General features: G+C 36.3%; 1 protein-coding gene across 1 annotated transcript; it reads left to right on the forward strand.

Annotated features, from left to right (window-relative positions):
- The first annotated feature begins 14447 nt into the window (after positions 1–14447).
- Positions 14448–15420, forward strand: LOC133031544 (protein FAR1-RELATED SEQUENCE 5-like). The gene is made up of 2 exons (XM_061105070.1): positions 14448–14847; positions 14969–15420. The coding sequence occupies exons 1-2, from the start codon at positions 14448–14450 to the stop codon at positions 15418–15420; spliced, it is 852 nt and encodes a 283-aa protein (XP_060961053.1).
- The last annotated feature ends 502 nt before the right edge of the window (positions 15421–15922 follow it).

A 15922-nucleotide genomic window follows, 5' to 3' on the forward strand; every position in this document is an offset into this window, starting at 1 on the left:
TAGACATGCTGTGATGGAGGGAGTTAAGAAGCAATTTGGATTGAGCAAAACCAAAGTTCTTCCATCAACATCTACAACTATAGCATTACGTAGTCCATCAAGGTCTCCTCGAGACCCCCGATTCAGGCTCTGACGAAGACGAGTCCAGAAAACATGTGGACTGGCAAGAGCAAGTCCCCGAAAACACGTCATTCTAAAAGGCTGGCCATAAGTAACAAGTAGTATATTACAATGGTTAGAAAAGTTACTTTATTTATATATTTACTATGTTCAGTACAATGGTTACAAAAGTTAGGTTTTAGGTCGTAAATTATATTTACTCAGTCATGTTATATACTTGCATCATACTACTGTTAGGTGATTTGGAATTGCACTAATGTTGGTGATTTTATAATTTACTATAGGGTGAGACTTGTGGTAGTTTTTAGAATTTGGTGGAACTGATTATTATTATTGTATGGTCATTATTACTATTATTGTGAATATTATTTAGGTTGTTATACTTTGCCATTACTATTAGGTTTTGGATTTTTTTTTACCATAACAATATGTCAAGTACATTATTCTGAAAATGAAACTAACCAATTTTACATTCCTTTTCGCACTATCTGTTTTAGTCCAATGATGTCCATAGCCAAAATAATAATAATACTTATACTTATGTACTTTCCCATTACTATTGTGAATATTATTACTGTTGTTATATTTTGCCAGTACTATTAGGTTTTGGATAGTGAAGTACATTATTTTCAAAATGAAATTGTTTACTCCAATTATGTCCAAAATAATAAAAATACCTACAATCAACAACGAAGGCATTAATTCTGGCCTTGGACATAAATTTGGATCAAAAAGAGTAAGTACAGTACAGTTATGAGCAATAATAATAACTCTGTCACACAATTTCCTTTGTAACAATTTTACCACTTCTAAATAATGTAATTGAAGGCTATAAAAAAGAACTGTTTTCCAAAAATGCAGTGTATTGAACATCAACCTTTACAACAATTATATGGATACCTCCAACATATTAAAAATTAAAAACAATGGTACCAATCTATTCAACATTAAACACATAGTTAAAGTACTGTACAGTGATGAGACATAATAACTCTGAATTTCACCATTTCTAAATAATGCAATTAAAAGCTACCAAAAAAAATAAAGGTTAGTGTTTTTAAAAAATGCAATGTATTGAACATCAACGTTTGAAAATGGTAGCAATCTATTAAACATTAAACTTTGAAAAAAAAAGTTGAAGTATTTTTAAAATGCAAATTAGTGAAACACAACAATGTTGACTAAGTTATTATGACACTTTTTGGATTATATTGTGAAAATTACCGATATTTATCTTTAAATCCTAGTATTTCACACTAGATTAATTACTGTACTACGCACATATTGACATTCACAATCAATGACGAAATAGTAATTAAGAAATTTTTAATAGAACCAACTTAAATGCCTACCTTTCCTTTGAATTACGTCCTTAAAAAACATAAAATAAACATCATACCACATACAATATCTCTAACGAAATAAAAGTTGGCAAATGATGAAGAGGCAAATAAATATAATGAAATATAATTTTTTAATAATGTTTTCATGGTGCATCTTCTCTTTCTCCAAACTCCTTACTTGGTTTCGCAAACCGAGAGTAGTGTACGGGTTTTTAGGATGAGCTTGATCGATCCAACAAAAGTAATCACATCCTCGACTTTCGTTGTTCTCCTGAATTTAAAATAAGTACATCACCATATTTACAAAGCCTAGTTTAAAATATTATTAAGGCGTTCGAAGTCTTACATAGTGCGGACATCCAAAGAAGCGACGACCGGATTTGCTCTGCTAGCTAGAAGTCCAAACATAAGCTAGATCACCACGGTAGCAATGGGGGTGTCCCCCAAGTGAATTTTTCCATGAAGGGAAATCCCTCTCGAACCCGTAGGGAGTCCTCTCGAGAACCGACCACCATGTTTTTTTTAACAAACCAAATTAGGGTGTTAGTGAGGCTTGAAAAGGAGTGTTTCCGTTGACCTTATGGTGGAAATAGGTTGTGAAAATAAATTTAGGGGGGAAACCGAATTTCTTTGAAAACGTTAGAAAGTATATTAAAATTGGGGAGCATATTTCGTGCTTCCTCTCAAATATTTGCTTCAAAGTCTTTGGTGCACTATACTTATATACAAAAAAGTAGTGTCAATCAATCACAAGCAGTCCAATCAAATTAAAATAATATTTTATGTTAACTCTATGAACAGTTAAAAGTACAACACATAAATATTTCTCCCCACATGAATAAACCACATATACAGCCGGTTTAGTTTGGTTTAATGGAATTGTATGAACTTTCTTATATTTTAATTTTATGTAGGATGTATTGGAATTCTAATTTCCAATAATCAGTTGACATGTGTAGGATGTATTACCTTCTTTAATAAAATAAAAAATACTTATTTAAATATACAAACCTTTGAAGTCAATATGAATGAAAATAATGTGTGTCATTTAAATATACATTTTGAATTTTGAGTGGGTTAATATCAATGAAACTTAATTTTTGTCTTATGTTAATAGAATGCTACAGTACATATGATGTGACATATAACTATGTAAAACTCAGCCAAGTACGTTTTTACAATAAAATAATAATTTCAACACTTAAAGTAAACAACAAATCCTTCAAAACCCTAAAAAACAATTTTAAATAAATGAGGAAGACCTTTTTTGTATTTTAAAATAATAAACATTTTAATAATATTTTCCCATCAATCCATATACGGTCAAATCAGTAGGTTGTACATGAGGAAGCAATTTGACATAGAATTTGTAAAAAACGCTGACATTCGCCTCCCGCATATCTTTTCTTCAAGAGTCTGGCGCACCGTTGTGTCAAATATTATAACACTCATTCCTCGGTCGCCTTGTCCACTCGGGAGGTTAAGGTTCGGTAGGATGACATATTTGGGTGGCCGTTTTGGAAGTAGTTCCCGCCACCCTAGTCCACCCATCCCAAACCTTCGTCAATATTTCTGAATACACATGTACCACATACATAAAATTTTTAAGAAACAATTTGTAATAATATAATATTGAAATAAATAGACATAAAGAGTTGAGTTATTACCAAAATTTGTTATGAGATGATTTATTGAATTGCTGAAATTCCCTTGATGCACCTACAACACACGGTTGCAGTGCATACCAATCATACATTTTACACATCTTCACTTTGGTGCAACAACAATACATAATTTATTTTTTTAATATATTATACACACGTCTACATATAGGGAGTGAGTTCTCTAGGATAGGGTTTAATACGAAATTGTGAAGGAGTAAGGAGAGGTAGAGGGGTATATATAGTACTTGTGGATGTGATTGTTGAGTGTAGTCTTCACAAAAATTTAAAAATAATAATTAATAATATAACCCTAGGTACGGCTACAAATAACCTAAAGCTATTTATTTGACTTTTTCAATCCCTTGAAAAACGTAGTATCAACAAACCCAACCCCCTACTAACTTTTCCTTGGAAGACGTAATTGGAACCAATATGCATGCTCGGTCACAACATTGAATTGGTTCTTGTGCTAAACAAAAATTATGTATTTAAATAAGGTAAATGTTGCTCCCATTGTTATCACATGTAGCAACAAATATCCTAATATTATGTCCAAATAAACATGTGTGGCCAAATGAATAAGAAATTAAATTAGGATGTTTACTAATAATGAAAACTCAATATTTATTTAAATACGATTTTAATATTTCATTAAAATATTATTCGTTGGAGTAAATATTGCAATAATTTTTGTAAGATTACATTAACGTATCACTCGTTGGAATCAAGATTACAATAATTTTTTGAATACTATATAAATATAGATATTTAATAACAAAATTGTTTAATGTTATGAATACAATAGTAGTTTAAGACAAGAAGTGACTCTAGTAATAAAATCAAGAGAATAGTGAATGCAGTACGCGTCATGATGGGCTGAGTACACACTCGGCCAAACAACCTAAATTCATAGTGCGACTTCTCCCATACTGCATCGGTGTCACTCTGTACAACCCTAGGTCAAACTTCATTCGGTGAGTTCGTTAGAAGAGGAGTGACTCCGGTACCCAACGACAAACTTCACTACATGCTTGTGTCACGCGCATGTAAACACGCGAGTGACAACGTCGATACTACGAATGGTTATTTGTCGCGTCGTACAACCCTAGCTCGAACTAGATTCATTGAGTTTTTTAGGAGGATAGTGACTCGGTACACCAAAGCTAACTTGACTACATCTTGTGTGTCACCTTAACCAAAAAACACGAATCCGATTCGACACAGGGTACGGAATCACTACTCTCCCAACGAACTAACCGAATCCGAGTTCGACCTCGGGTTGTCTTGAGTGACACTCAACCATTCCTACTGCGACATTGTGACTTGCGGTGTTTACGGGCCGGTGACACACAATATGTACTCCGATTCGACACAGGGTACGGAATCACTACTCTCCCAACGAACTAACCGAATCCGAGTTCGTCCTCGGGTTATCTTGAGTGACACTCAACCATTCCTACTACGACATTGTGACTTGCGGTGTTTACGGGCCGGTGACACACAATATGTACTCCGATTCGACACAGAATGCCGGAATCACTACTCTCCCAACGAACTAACCGAATCCGTTCGACCTCGGGTTATCTTGAGTGACACTAAACCATTCCTACTGCGACATTGTGACTTGCGGTGTTTACGGGCCGGTGACACACAATATGTACTCAAGTTCGCTTTGGGGTACGGAATCACTACTCTCCCAACGAACTAACCGAGATCCGAGTTCGACCTCGGGTTGTCTTGAGTGACACTCAACCATTCCTACTGCGACATTGTGACTTGCGGTGTTTACGGGCCGGTGACACACAATATGTACTCAAGTTCGCTTTGGGGTACGGAATCACTACTCTCCCAACGGGCGGCCGAATCCGGTTCGACCTCGGGTTGTCTTGAGTGACACTCAACCATTCCTACTACGACATTGTGACTTGCGGTGTTTACGGGCCGGTGACACACAATATGTACTCAAGTTCGCTTTGGGGTGCGGAATCACTACTCTCCCAACGAACTAACCGAATCCGAGTTCGACCTCGGGTTGTCTTGGTGACACTCAACCATTCCTACTACGACATTGTGACTTGCGGTGTTTACGGGCCGGTGACACACAATATGTACTCAAGTTCGCTTTGGGGTACGGAATCACTACTCTCCCAACGAACTAACCGAATCCGATTCGTCCTCGGGTTGTCTTGAGTGACACTCAACCATTCCTACTGCGACATTGTGACTTGCGGTGTTTACGGGCCGGTGACACACAATATGTACTCCGATTCGACACAGGGTACGGAATCACTACTCTCCCAACGAACTAACCGAATCCGAGTTCGACCTCGGGTTGTGCTTGAGTGACACTCGACCATTCCTACTACGACATTGTCACTTGCGGTGTTTACGGGCCGGTGACACACAATATGTACTCCGGTTCGACACAGGGTACGGAATCACTACTCTCCCAACGAACTAACCGAATCCGGTTCGACCTCGGGTTATCTTGGTGACACTCAACCATTCCTACTACCGACATTGTGACTTGCGGTGTTTACGGGCCGGTGACACACAATATGTACTCAAGTTCGCTTTGGGGTACGGAATCACTACTCTCCCAACGAACTCACCGAATCCGAGTTCGACCTCGGGTTATCTTGAGTGACACTCAACCATTCCTACTACGACATTGTGACTTGCGGTGTTTACGGGCCGGTGACACACAATATGTACTCCGGTTCGACACAGGGTACGGAATCACTACTCTCCCAACGAACTAACCGAATCCGGTTCGACCTCGGGTTGTCTTGGTGACACTAAACCATTCCTACTACTGCGACATTGTGACTTGCGGTGTTTACGGGCCGGTGACACACAATATGTACTCAAGTTCGCTTTGGGGTACGGAATCACTACTCTCCCAACGAACTAACCGAATCCGGTTCGACCTCGGGTTGTGCCGAGTGACACTCAACCATTCCTACTACGACATTGTGACTTGCGGTGTTTACGGGCCGGTGACACACAATATGTACTCAAGTTCGCTTTGGGGTACGGAATCACTACTCTCCCAACGGGCGGCCGAATCCGGTTCGACCTCGGGTTATGCGAGTGACACTCGGCCATTCCTACTACGACATTGTGACTTGCGGTGTTTACGGGCCGGTGACACACAATATGTACTCAAGTTCGCTTTGGGGTACGGAATCACTACTCTCCCAACGAACTAACCGAATCCGGTTCGACCTCGGGTTGTGCCGGGTGACACTCAACCATTCCTACTGCGACATTGTGACTTGCGGTGTTTACGGGCCGGTGACACACAATATGTACTCAAGTTCGCTTTGGGGTACGGAATCACTACTCTCCCAACGAACTAACCGAATCCGATTCGTCCTCGGGTTATCTTGAGTGACACTCAACCATTCCTACTACGACATTGTGACTTGCGGTGTTTACGGGCCGGTGACACACAATATGTACTCCGATTCGACACAGGGTACCGGAATCACTACTCTCCCAACGAACTAACCGAGATCCGGTTCGACCTCGGGTTATCTTGAGTGACACTCAACCATTCCTACTACGACATTGTCACTTGCGGTGTTTACGGGCCGGTGACACACAATATGTACTCCGAGTTCGACACAGGGTACCGGAATCACTACTCTCCCAACGAACTAACCGAATCCGAGTTCGACCTCGGGTTGTCTTGAGTGACACTCAACCATTCCTACTACTGCGACATTGTGACTTGCGGTGTTTACGGGCCGGTGACACACAATATGTACTCAAGTTCGCTTTGGGGTACAGGAATCACTACTCTCCCAACGAACTCACCGAATCCGATTCGACCTCGGGTTGTTTGAGTGACACTCAACCATTCCTACTACGACATTGTGACTTGCGGTGTTTACGGGCCGGTGACACACAATATGTACTCCGATTCGACACAGGGTGCACGGAATCACTACTCTCCCAACGAACTAGCAAGAATCCCGGTTCGACCTCGGGTTGTCTTGAGTGACACTCAACCATTCCTACTACGACATTGTGACTTGCGGTGTTTACGGGCCCGGTGACACACAATATGTACTCAAGTTCGCTTTGGGGTACCGGAATCACTACTCTCCCAACGAACTCACCGAATCCAGTTCGACCTCGGGTTGTACTGAGTGACACTCAACCATTCCTACTACTGACATTGTCACTTGCGGTGTTTACGGGCCCGGTGACACACAATATGTACTCCAGTTCGACCTGGGGTACCGGAATCACTACTCTCCCAACGAACTAACCGAATCCAGTTCGACCTCGGGTTATGCTTGAGTGACACTCAACCATTCCTACTACTGACATTGTGACTTGCGGTGTTTACGGGCCCGGTGACACACAATATGTACTCAAGTTCGCTTTGGGGTACCGGAATCACTACTCTCCCAACGAACTCACCGAATCCAGTTCGACCTCGGGTTATCTTGAGTGACACTCAACCATTCCTACTACGACATTGTGACTTGCGGTGTTTACGGGCCGGTGACACACAATATGTACTCAAGTTCGCTTTGGGGTACGGAATCACTACTCTCCCAACGAACTAACCGAATCCAGTTCGACCTCGGGTTGTACTGAGTGACACTCAACCATTCGTACGACCCACAATGTGACTTGCGGTGTTTACGGGCCCGGTGTGGCACAGTATGTACTCATTTAATCATGAAGCGTACCAGAGTCATTATTCTCCAGACTTTATTACTACACTCACTTGTTCTCTCAAACTACTATTGTATTCGTAACAGTATGTACTCATTTTAATATGTGAGAAACATAAAATGAAGAATAATATTAAAAGTATTTTTTTGTTAGTTTTTTATATTTTTAAGCTATATTATGTTATTATATTATTTAAGATACCCTGAAGTAACTTTTTTTTTTTAAATGTAACTCTTATAATGTTTTAAATGTGTCTGATAAAATAGTTTTATAAAAATAAGTTTATTTTTAATTTAATTTTCTAATTTCAAATATAAAAAATTTAAAAGTAGTAACTTGTTTTCATACATTAAATTTTATTTAAATTTAAATATTCTTATATAAAATAAAAAAAGAAAAAGACTAAAATATTTTTAAAAAAATTTAAAAAAAGAGAATGTTTGACAAGTTTATTATTATTATTACAAAAAATATATTTTTACTATATGTGTCATGAGTCATATACAAATAATAAATAAAAAAGTAGGGATGCCTAAAAAAGTAATTGGCAAAAAAAAAAGAAAACGTACAACCGCTGAATTAATATATTTTAAAATTATTAAAGTGAGAATATGTGGGTAGCTCATTATTTCATTTTTTTTAATAATAATATTAATAAAGGAGAAATTTTTTCTAACCACAATCAACCAAACCACAACAAAATCGATAATTTCGTTGGTTGGAATTACGTCTTCCAAGGAAAAGTTAATAGGGGGTTGGGTTTGTTCAAATTACGTTTTTCAAGGGATTGACAAAATCAAATTTGTCTTGGGGTTATACCACCTTTAGCCGTACCTAGGGTTATATTAATTATTATTTTGTAATATTTGACAAGACTACACTCAACAATCACATCCACAAGTACTATATATACCCCTCTACCTCTCCTTACTCCTTCACCTCTCAATTTAGTATTGTTTTCTTTCCTAGAAAACTCACTCCCTATCTGTAGACGTATGTATAGGGATAATATATATAAAAAAAAATAGTAAATTATGTATTGTTGTTGCACCGAAGTGAAGATGTGTAAACAAAAGGATTGGTATGCACTACAACCGTTTGTTGTAGGTGCATCAAGGGAATTTCAGCAATTCAATCAATCATCTCATTAGAAATTTCGGTAATAACTCCACTATTTACGTCTATTTTTTTAAAAATTATATTATTACGAATTGTTTCTTAAAAATTTTATGTATGTGGTATATGTATATTCAGGAAACGTTGACGAAGGTTTCGGATGGGTGGAGTAGGGTGGCACGAACAACTTCCAATCATGGCACCCAAATATGCCATCCAACCGAACCTAAACCTCCAATAAGGCCACCGAGGGATGAGTGTTATCTATCATATTTGACACTACGGTGCGCCATACTCTGGAACAAAATGATACGCGGGAGGCAAATGTCAGCGTTTTTACATTTTTTGGTAAAATTATTATTTTATTATAAAACCGTACTTGGGTGAGTTTTAAATATATATGTCACATCATATGTACTGTAGGAGTTTTTATTAACAAAAGACAAAAATTAATCCATTTTGTTGGGTTAATCCAAATGTTAATCCATTAGTTGGTTGTTCACTTTTATTATTTGAAAATTGTAATGTTTAATACTTTATTGGTGGCTGTATCTGTTCAGTTGATTAATGAAGTTCTTCCTTCTTGATCAAAAAAAAAAATACTTTATTGTAATCAAGAAGTGAGAAATTGTAATGTGGTTACTACAAATTAATTAGCATATATAAAAGATTTCTTTATTCTAATAACGTATTTCTACGTATGTCTTTCCAACCCTAAAATCAATTTTCAACAGTCACAGAAATAAATTATATGAAAATATGTTTGGAACGTATTTCAATGTACGTCGAAGAAATTTGGATCTCCCATATCTCAATAAGTTCAAGTTTGAAAATAACGTACATTAATATACGTGCAGAGTACCTTAAATCGGAAATACGATGTGCAATTATGTTTACTCAATATTTGAATTTAATGAGATAATAAGATTTTTTTTCAAATGTAAACTATAATTTCGAACATATTTATTCGTACATTACTTATTTTAATACATTTTGAACCATTTCCTATTTAGAACCACGTTTTAAAGTTGTTGGGAATTATTTAAAAATTGTCCAAATATTGTAATCTTCTTAACCAAGTATGGACTATTTCCTCTTTAATTTGTAGATACTAACTAAAAAAATCAATAGTTGTCTTATCAATATTTAATTTTACGTGTACGTCCCACGCTGTACTCAACCGACGTTAAATGGAGTATTTCCTACACTTTAAATAACGTACGTCAGCGATTTCACAGTGTAACATCAAATCAAACTGACTACATTCTGACATGCAGATCTCATGGGATTCCCTGATTTGAGTTAATTAATATACTATTTCAAAACACGAAACCTACCAGTAATTACTTAAGGAGATTTAATATTTGTTGGGCTCTAATATACTAATATGACATTTTTCTTATTAAAATTTGGACAAATCAATTAGGTCAGATTTAATAAATTATGATAGTAGTACCAACAACGATTATGATGTCAAATTTTAATAAATTATTTACGACTGAAATGAGTAGATGTCACATCACCTTTTTAAATTTCACCATTTAAACCATGTACTTATTATTACCATAACATTTAAATATTTAGGTGACAAAGTATTCATTAAATAATTACTCCTTACGTAGGATCCGACCAAAATATTAAAAAAGTCATACATGTCACGTGAATTCTTCGAGTATTGTGCCAAATATTATAAAAAAAAACTTGTTTTTATTATTTATTATAATTGTAGGGAATGTTCTATTCTATGTACCTTATATTTTGATCTCTATAAATAGACAAACATCCTACATATAGTTACTTTATTTGTAATAAAATAATTAGGATTAATACAATTAAGAGCACCATGATTTGATATCAATATATTATAACATTTATTGTTGATACATTTAATAGAGTTTCATTTTTTTTTTCTTTTTCTGAAAATTAATTTTATAATTCTAAATTTTAATGCATATGGTGCATGGGACCTCACATTTGATCTTTATGTTCAATTAATATTGATTTTTTTTATATATAATATTTTATTTAGAAACATTTTGTGTTCTTATTTAAATTTAGGCTAGTAAATTTAAATTAATACAACATTTAACAAAAAGAAGGCAAATACTCATTTTGACAAATTATTTAGATGGTGTTTTGGCACTATAATTAAAAAATAAATTTTATTCTTAACAATGAAATTTTTTTTAATAATGCCTACAATTATAAGTGTTTGACAATATTTTCAGAAGATTTTTTTTTTAAAAAAAAAATAAATAAAATATAAAATTTTGAGAACACCAAAAAGTTATTTGTCGGAGTTTAATTTCATCAATTTTTTTTTCCAAATTACTTTAAAATGCATTTCTTTTTTATGAATATATTTATTAATTTTTTTATTGAAGTTTATTTTCTAAGAAAAAAAGAAAGAATAAATAAATAATTTCTGTTTTTACAAAATTACATCAAACAAATATTTTTTAATTTTTGAAAACTTCAAAGTATGTTTTATATTATCATTATTTTAAACAATTTTAAAAAAAATAAAAACAAAACCAGAAAAATTCAGAGTGACTCCTCTTATTATTTAAGATTTGAAAACAATTTTATGTTTTTATAAACTCAAAAGGTGGGTCTACATACAAATTCTTGATTTAGTCAAATATTTTCAAAAACAAAATCTGGGTATTATTTTGAATTTTAGATTGAAAAATAAAAACACTATTTTTCATGTTTCAAACCGTGTACTTATTACTTAAAGATGGTGATGTGACATTTTTATACTTTGTAATAAATCAATTCACATCATTCATTATGTCTTCCATACGTACTAATACTTAAAAGCATTTTATTTTTACTTTAATTCTGCAAATTATTATTTAAATCTCTCAAACCGTACGTAATTTTGTTTTTAATATAAACATGTCACATCACTTAGTACTTTCCCGATATTGCTTAGATTTTGTTTGTGGGATTTGATTCACCTTCTCCTTCTATTAAAATTGGTTAACTAATAAATGGGTAAATATTACCATTGTCAAAATTTATTAACTATGAAATGGTTAAATTCGGAAAAAGAAAACCAATATTATTACATCAACCCAATCACGTGTACATCAACCCACCAACCCACTATATAAGTAAAGGTTATGTCTATTCACTAAGCATTTTTATCAAACCCCGTTTCTTTGTTACCTACATCAAATGGACCCTTACCAAAACTTCAACCCTTTTGAAACAAGTCCTCAAAAATCCCCACCGCATCCTTTTTCTTCCACAAGACACGTAGGTACACGCGTCACGGAGTCCAAGACTCGTTCGGCGTCCATCTCGGGATGTCCTAAGCGTGCAAGGCTCGAGTACGTTCTCCACGAACACGAAAAAATTATAAAGAAGGCTCATTTACGAGCCACGGAGGCCAAGCAAGAGTCATACAAACTCGCGGAACATACGTACCATTCGGCCCACGCCATGCAAGAAGCCAACGAGTTCAAGAGAAAAATTAGAGGGTATCATGGATGACATTCTCGACTACACCGAGGTGTCCATTCCCCACTACCTACTTCATGTGAAACAAGAATCACCAAGCACTACTCCAAGAGAAAGCCCTTCACGACCAAAGTCCCCGTTCAGAGACAATAGCCCTCCGTCTCAAAGGAAGTTCCCTCAAGTTATAGAACTTGATTGAACATCCGATTCGGTTTCGATCGTGGTATTTTTCATATATATATCTTGTACTTTTGTTACAACTCATCTCATATGGTACATTGAATCAACTTTTTGTTAGGCCATTTAATGAGATTGAAGCACTTCTATTATATATCTACTTGTTTGTAACTTTACTATATTATTTTAAGTTTTTTTGCTTTGTTTGCGGTTGTGATTTCACAATGATTCAACTTCACTTTTACTTCCACAATTAATTAATGAGGAAAGTGACATTAATACTCCAAAATAAACCAAAGTACATATTTCATAACAAATGCGATCGTACAACATTATAGCTTAAAATATAAAATAACATAACTTGGACACTAACACGATGCATCATTTACTGTTTACGGGAGAAGTATCCACTCCTCCTTTGTCTCCAACTTCTATATCATCTCCATTTCGGTCCTCACCTTTCTCGGTCGAATCTTTCACATTGTCTGTTCGGGTGATTTAATTGCACCGAACATTCACCCTCATCAAACGAGTGAGCAAACGGAATTAAGGATAGCCTCTTCATCATTATCATCATCGGAATCCCACATGCGGGGAAACTCATTAACACGGCAAAGTTCTCTAACTTTACGCCGGTGAAGCATTCTCCCGTCTCTCCATGTAGACATAAAGCGAGAAAAAGCTTCTATGAAAGATTCATAACGAATTATTTTTATGGACGCATCGAAGTAGTGTTTTTGCTTACAGCATCTTCGTACGTACTATAGATACCTTCATTTGGTCCATTGAAAATAACCCAGTGTGGACCTGAACTCATACTTGATATATTGTAATGCTAATAACTAAGTTACAAATTAATTTCTCTATAAACTTGATGTTTGGATTGGAAAACGTCTCAAGTGTCTTATATAAGTCGTGGAGAATAACCCTATAGTACGTTTTTTAGTTAGTTGTACTCCATTGGGATGTACTCCATTGGGCAAATGTGATGTGTCAAAAGAGGGGTGCTTAAATCTACGAATTACACAATTAAATACACGTGTAGGCGTACGTAGTATGGTCAAATGTCAACATTATTCATCAATGCCGTTTTTCCAAAAAACCTAATGTCCTACGGTGCTTGTTCTAACGTACGACGATGGTTTAACTTATAAGAAGATGTAGGTGAAGGGCCCATTAATATCGGCCAACATAAATAAATCCCCAACATATATAAATCGGTAAAACTACCCATTCTACTAAAATAAGACATCACTTTAATACACGTGTACACGCATGGGGTTTTCATAATAGTCTTGCGTTATCTTTGTAAAGTACGGGAATGGTTGAATTCATTAAAAGATGTTGGTATAGGCCCATTAATATAAGCCCAATGGATTTAAATGTGAACAACTAACCATTTATTAAAATTTTCTTCTTTTCTTAACATATTTTTTTCCAAAAACAATAAAAGTACAATGTTTTATTTCGGACGTACGAATATGGTTCAACTCATTGAAAAACTTAGGTGAAGGCCCATTAACATAACCCCAATCTATTTAAATCCCACCACCAAACCTTTCAACTCAATAACATCAACCACTTCAAATTTTTCGTCAAATAACCTTATTTCACAATTACATGTGGAATGAAATTAAAACAATTTGTACTATTATCTTGTTATGACGTACGAGAGGAGTTGAGTTCGGATTGTAATATTGAAGAGGCCCATTAATATCGGCCAATGACTTTAAATGTGATCACCAACTCCACACAACCCTATTATCTCGGCCTTCTATACTCACAAAATCTAATTTCAATCCCCTCACCACCGTCTACACCTTACTCCTCATCTACAATTCTTACAAATCAATAACAAGCCAACATGAATGACGAACACACTTATGAATGGGAAACCATCACGGCAGAGCTAAACATCATAAAACCGGTGAATGAGATTGAGATACGGGACGTGCTAGGCAAGAGTCTCGACAAACCGGAAAAATGGGAAGCATTCTACGAAATGTATGCGAAACGGATGGGTTTCGGCACAAGGAAAGACGATGTACGACGTTCTCATGGGGTCATTGTAATGCGGAGGTGGGTTTGTTGTTCAGAGGGTTCGAAAAAAATCGCATCACCGGACACACCAAGAAAAAAAAGACCTCATGATGTCACTAGAACCGGATGTCAGGCAGCATTGCGTATTTTACTCACACAACCGTCTAACACTTGGAAATGCAAAGAGTTCAGCACAATGCACAATCACGAGTTGGCTTCATCAAGTGAGGTACAATTTTTGAGATCATATAGAGTTGTCTCCAATGGGTTGCTTGCCCAAGTCAGGTCGATGAACTCCGTAGGAATTAAAGCTGCCAACATAATGTCTCATGTTGCTTTGCAAAGTGGAGGTTACGAGAAAATGCCATGTCAACTTCGAGATGTGTACAACGGGGTTCTTTGGTGCGAAGCGAGAAGAGAAGATAGAGACGGACTCGAAGGGGCTGCGGGATTTCTTGATTGTCTCGCGAGAGAAGGATCCTAATTTCTTCGTTGTCTATCGGGTTGACGACGAGAATCGCTTGGCTAACTTATGCAGGCGAGATGGAAACTCACGCGTGGACTATGTAGCTTTTGGGGATGTACTAGGATTTGACACAACCTACATGACGAATGAGTACAATAAGCCCCTCACTGTTCTCATTGGCGTCAACCACCATTTCAACACATGCATCTTCGGATTTGCTCTCCTCCTCCACGAGAAGCTTCCATCATATTCTTGGCTACTTCAAAAATTTCTAGAATGCCATGGAGATAAGAAGCCAAGTGTTGTAGTTGCGACCAAGATGCGGCCATGAAACAGGCTATCGTTGAACACATGCATGATGTTACGCACCGTCTCTGCGCTTGGCATCTCAATACAAATGCTTCGAAAAAGGTTAAAGATCCGATCTTCTTAAAAACATTTAAGGATCTCATGTACAACTACTACGAGGAGGAAGAATTTGAAGCAAGATGGTTAGACGTCATCCAAACCCAACAACTAACGAGATAATGAATGGTGTCAAACAACATTCGAGTCAAGACAACAATGGGCGAGAAACGTATTTAAGGGGGTCATTCGTTGCAGGAATGAGAACCACACACCGTTGCGAATCCATCAACTCCGCTCTAAAAAATTTTTAGAGAAGAATTATTGCTTGCGTGAATTTGTAACAACCATAGATATGACAGTCTCAAAGCTCAGACACAACGAGACTGCAAATGACTTCAAAAGTAGATGCACTCGACCTCACCCACCTAATCCTACATGCTTGACCACTTACTACAACCAATGTGCTGAATTCTACACAAGAACTA

Source organism: Cannabis sativa, chromosome 9, assembly GCF_029168945.1.
Source record: "Cannabis sativa cultivar Pink pepper isolate KNU-18-1 chromosome 9, ASM2916894v1, whole genome shotgun sequence".
Lineage (NCBI taxonomy): Eukaryota > Viridiplantae > Streptophyta > Magnoliopsida > Rosales > Cannabaceae > Cannabis > Cannabis sativa.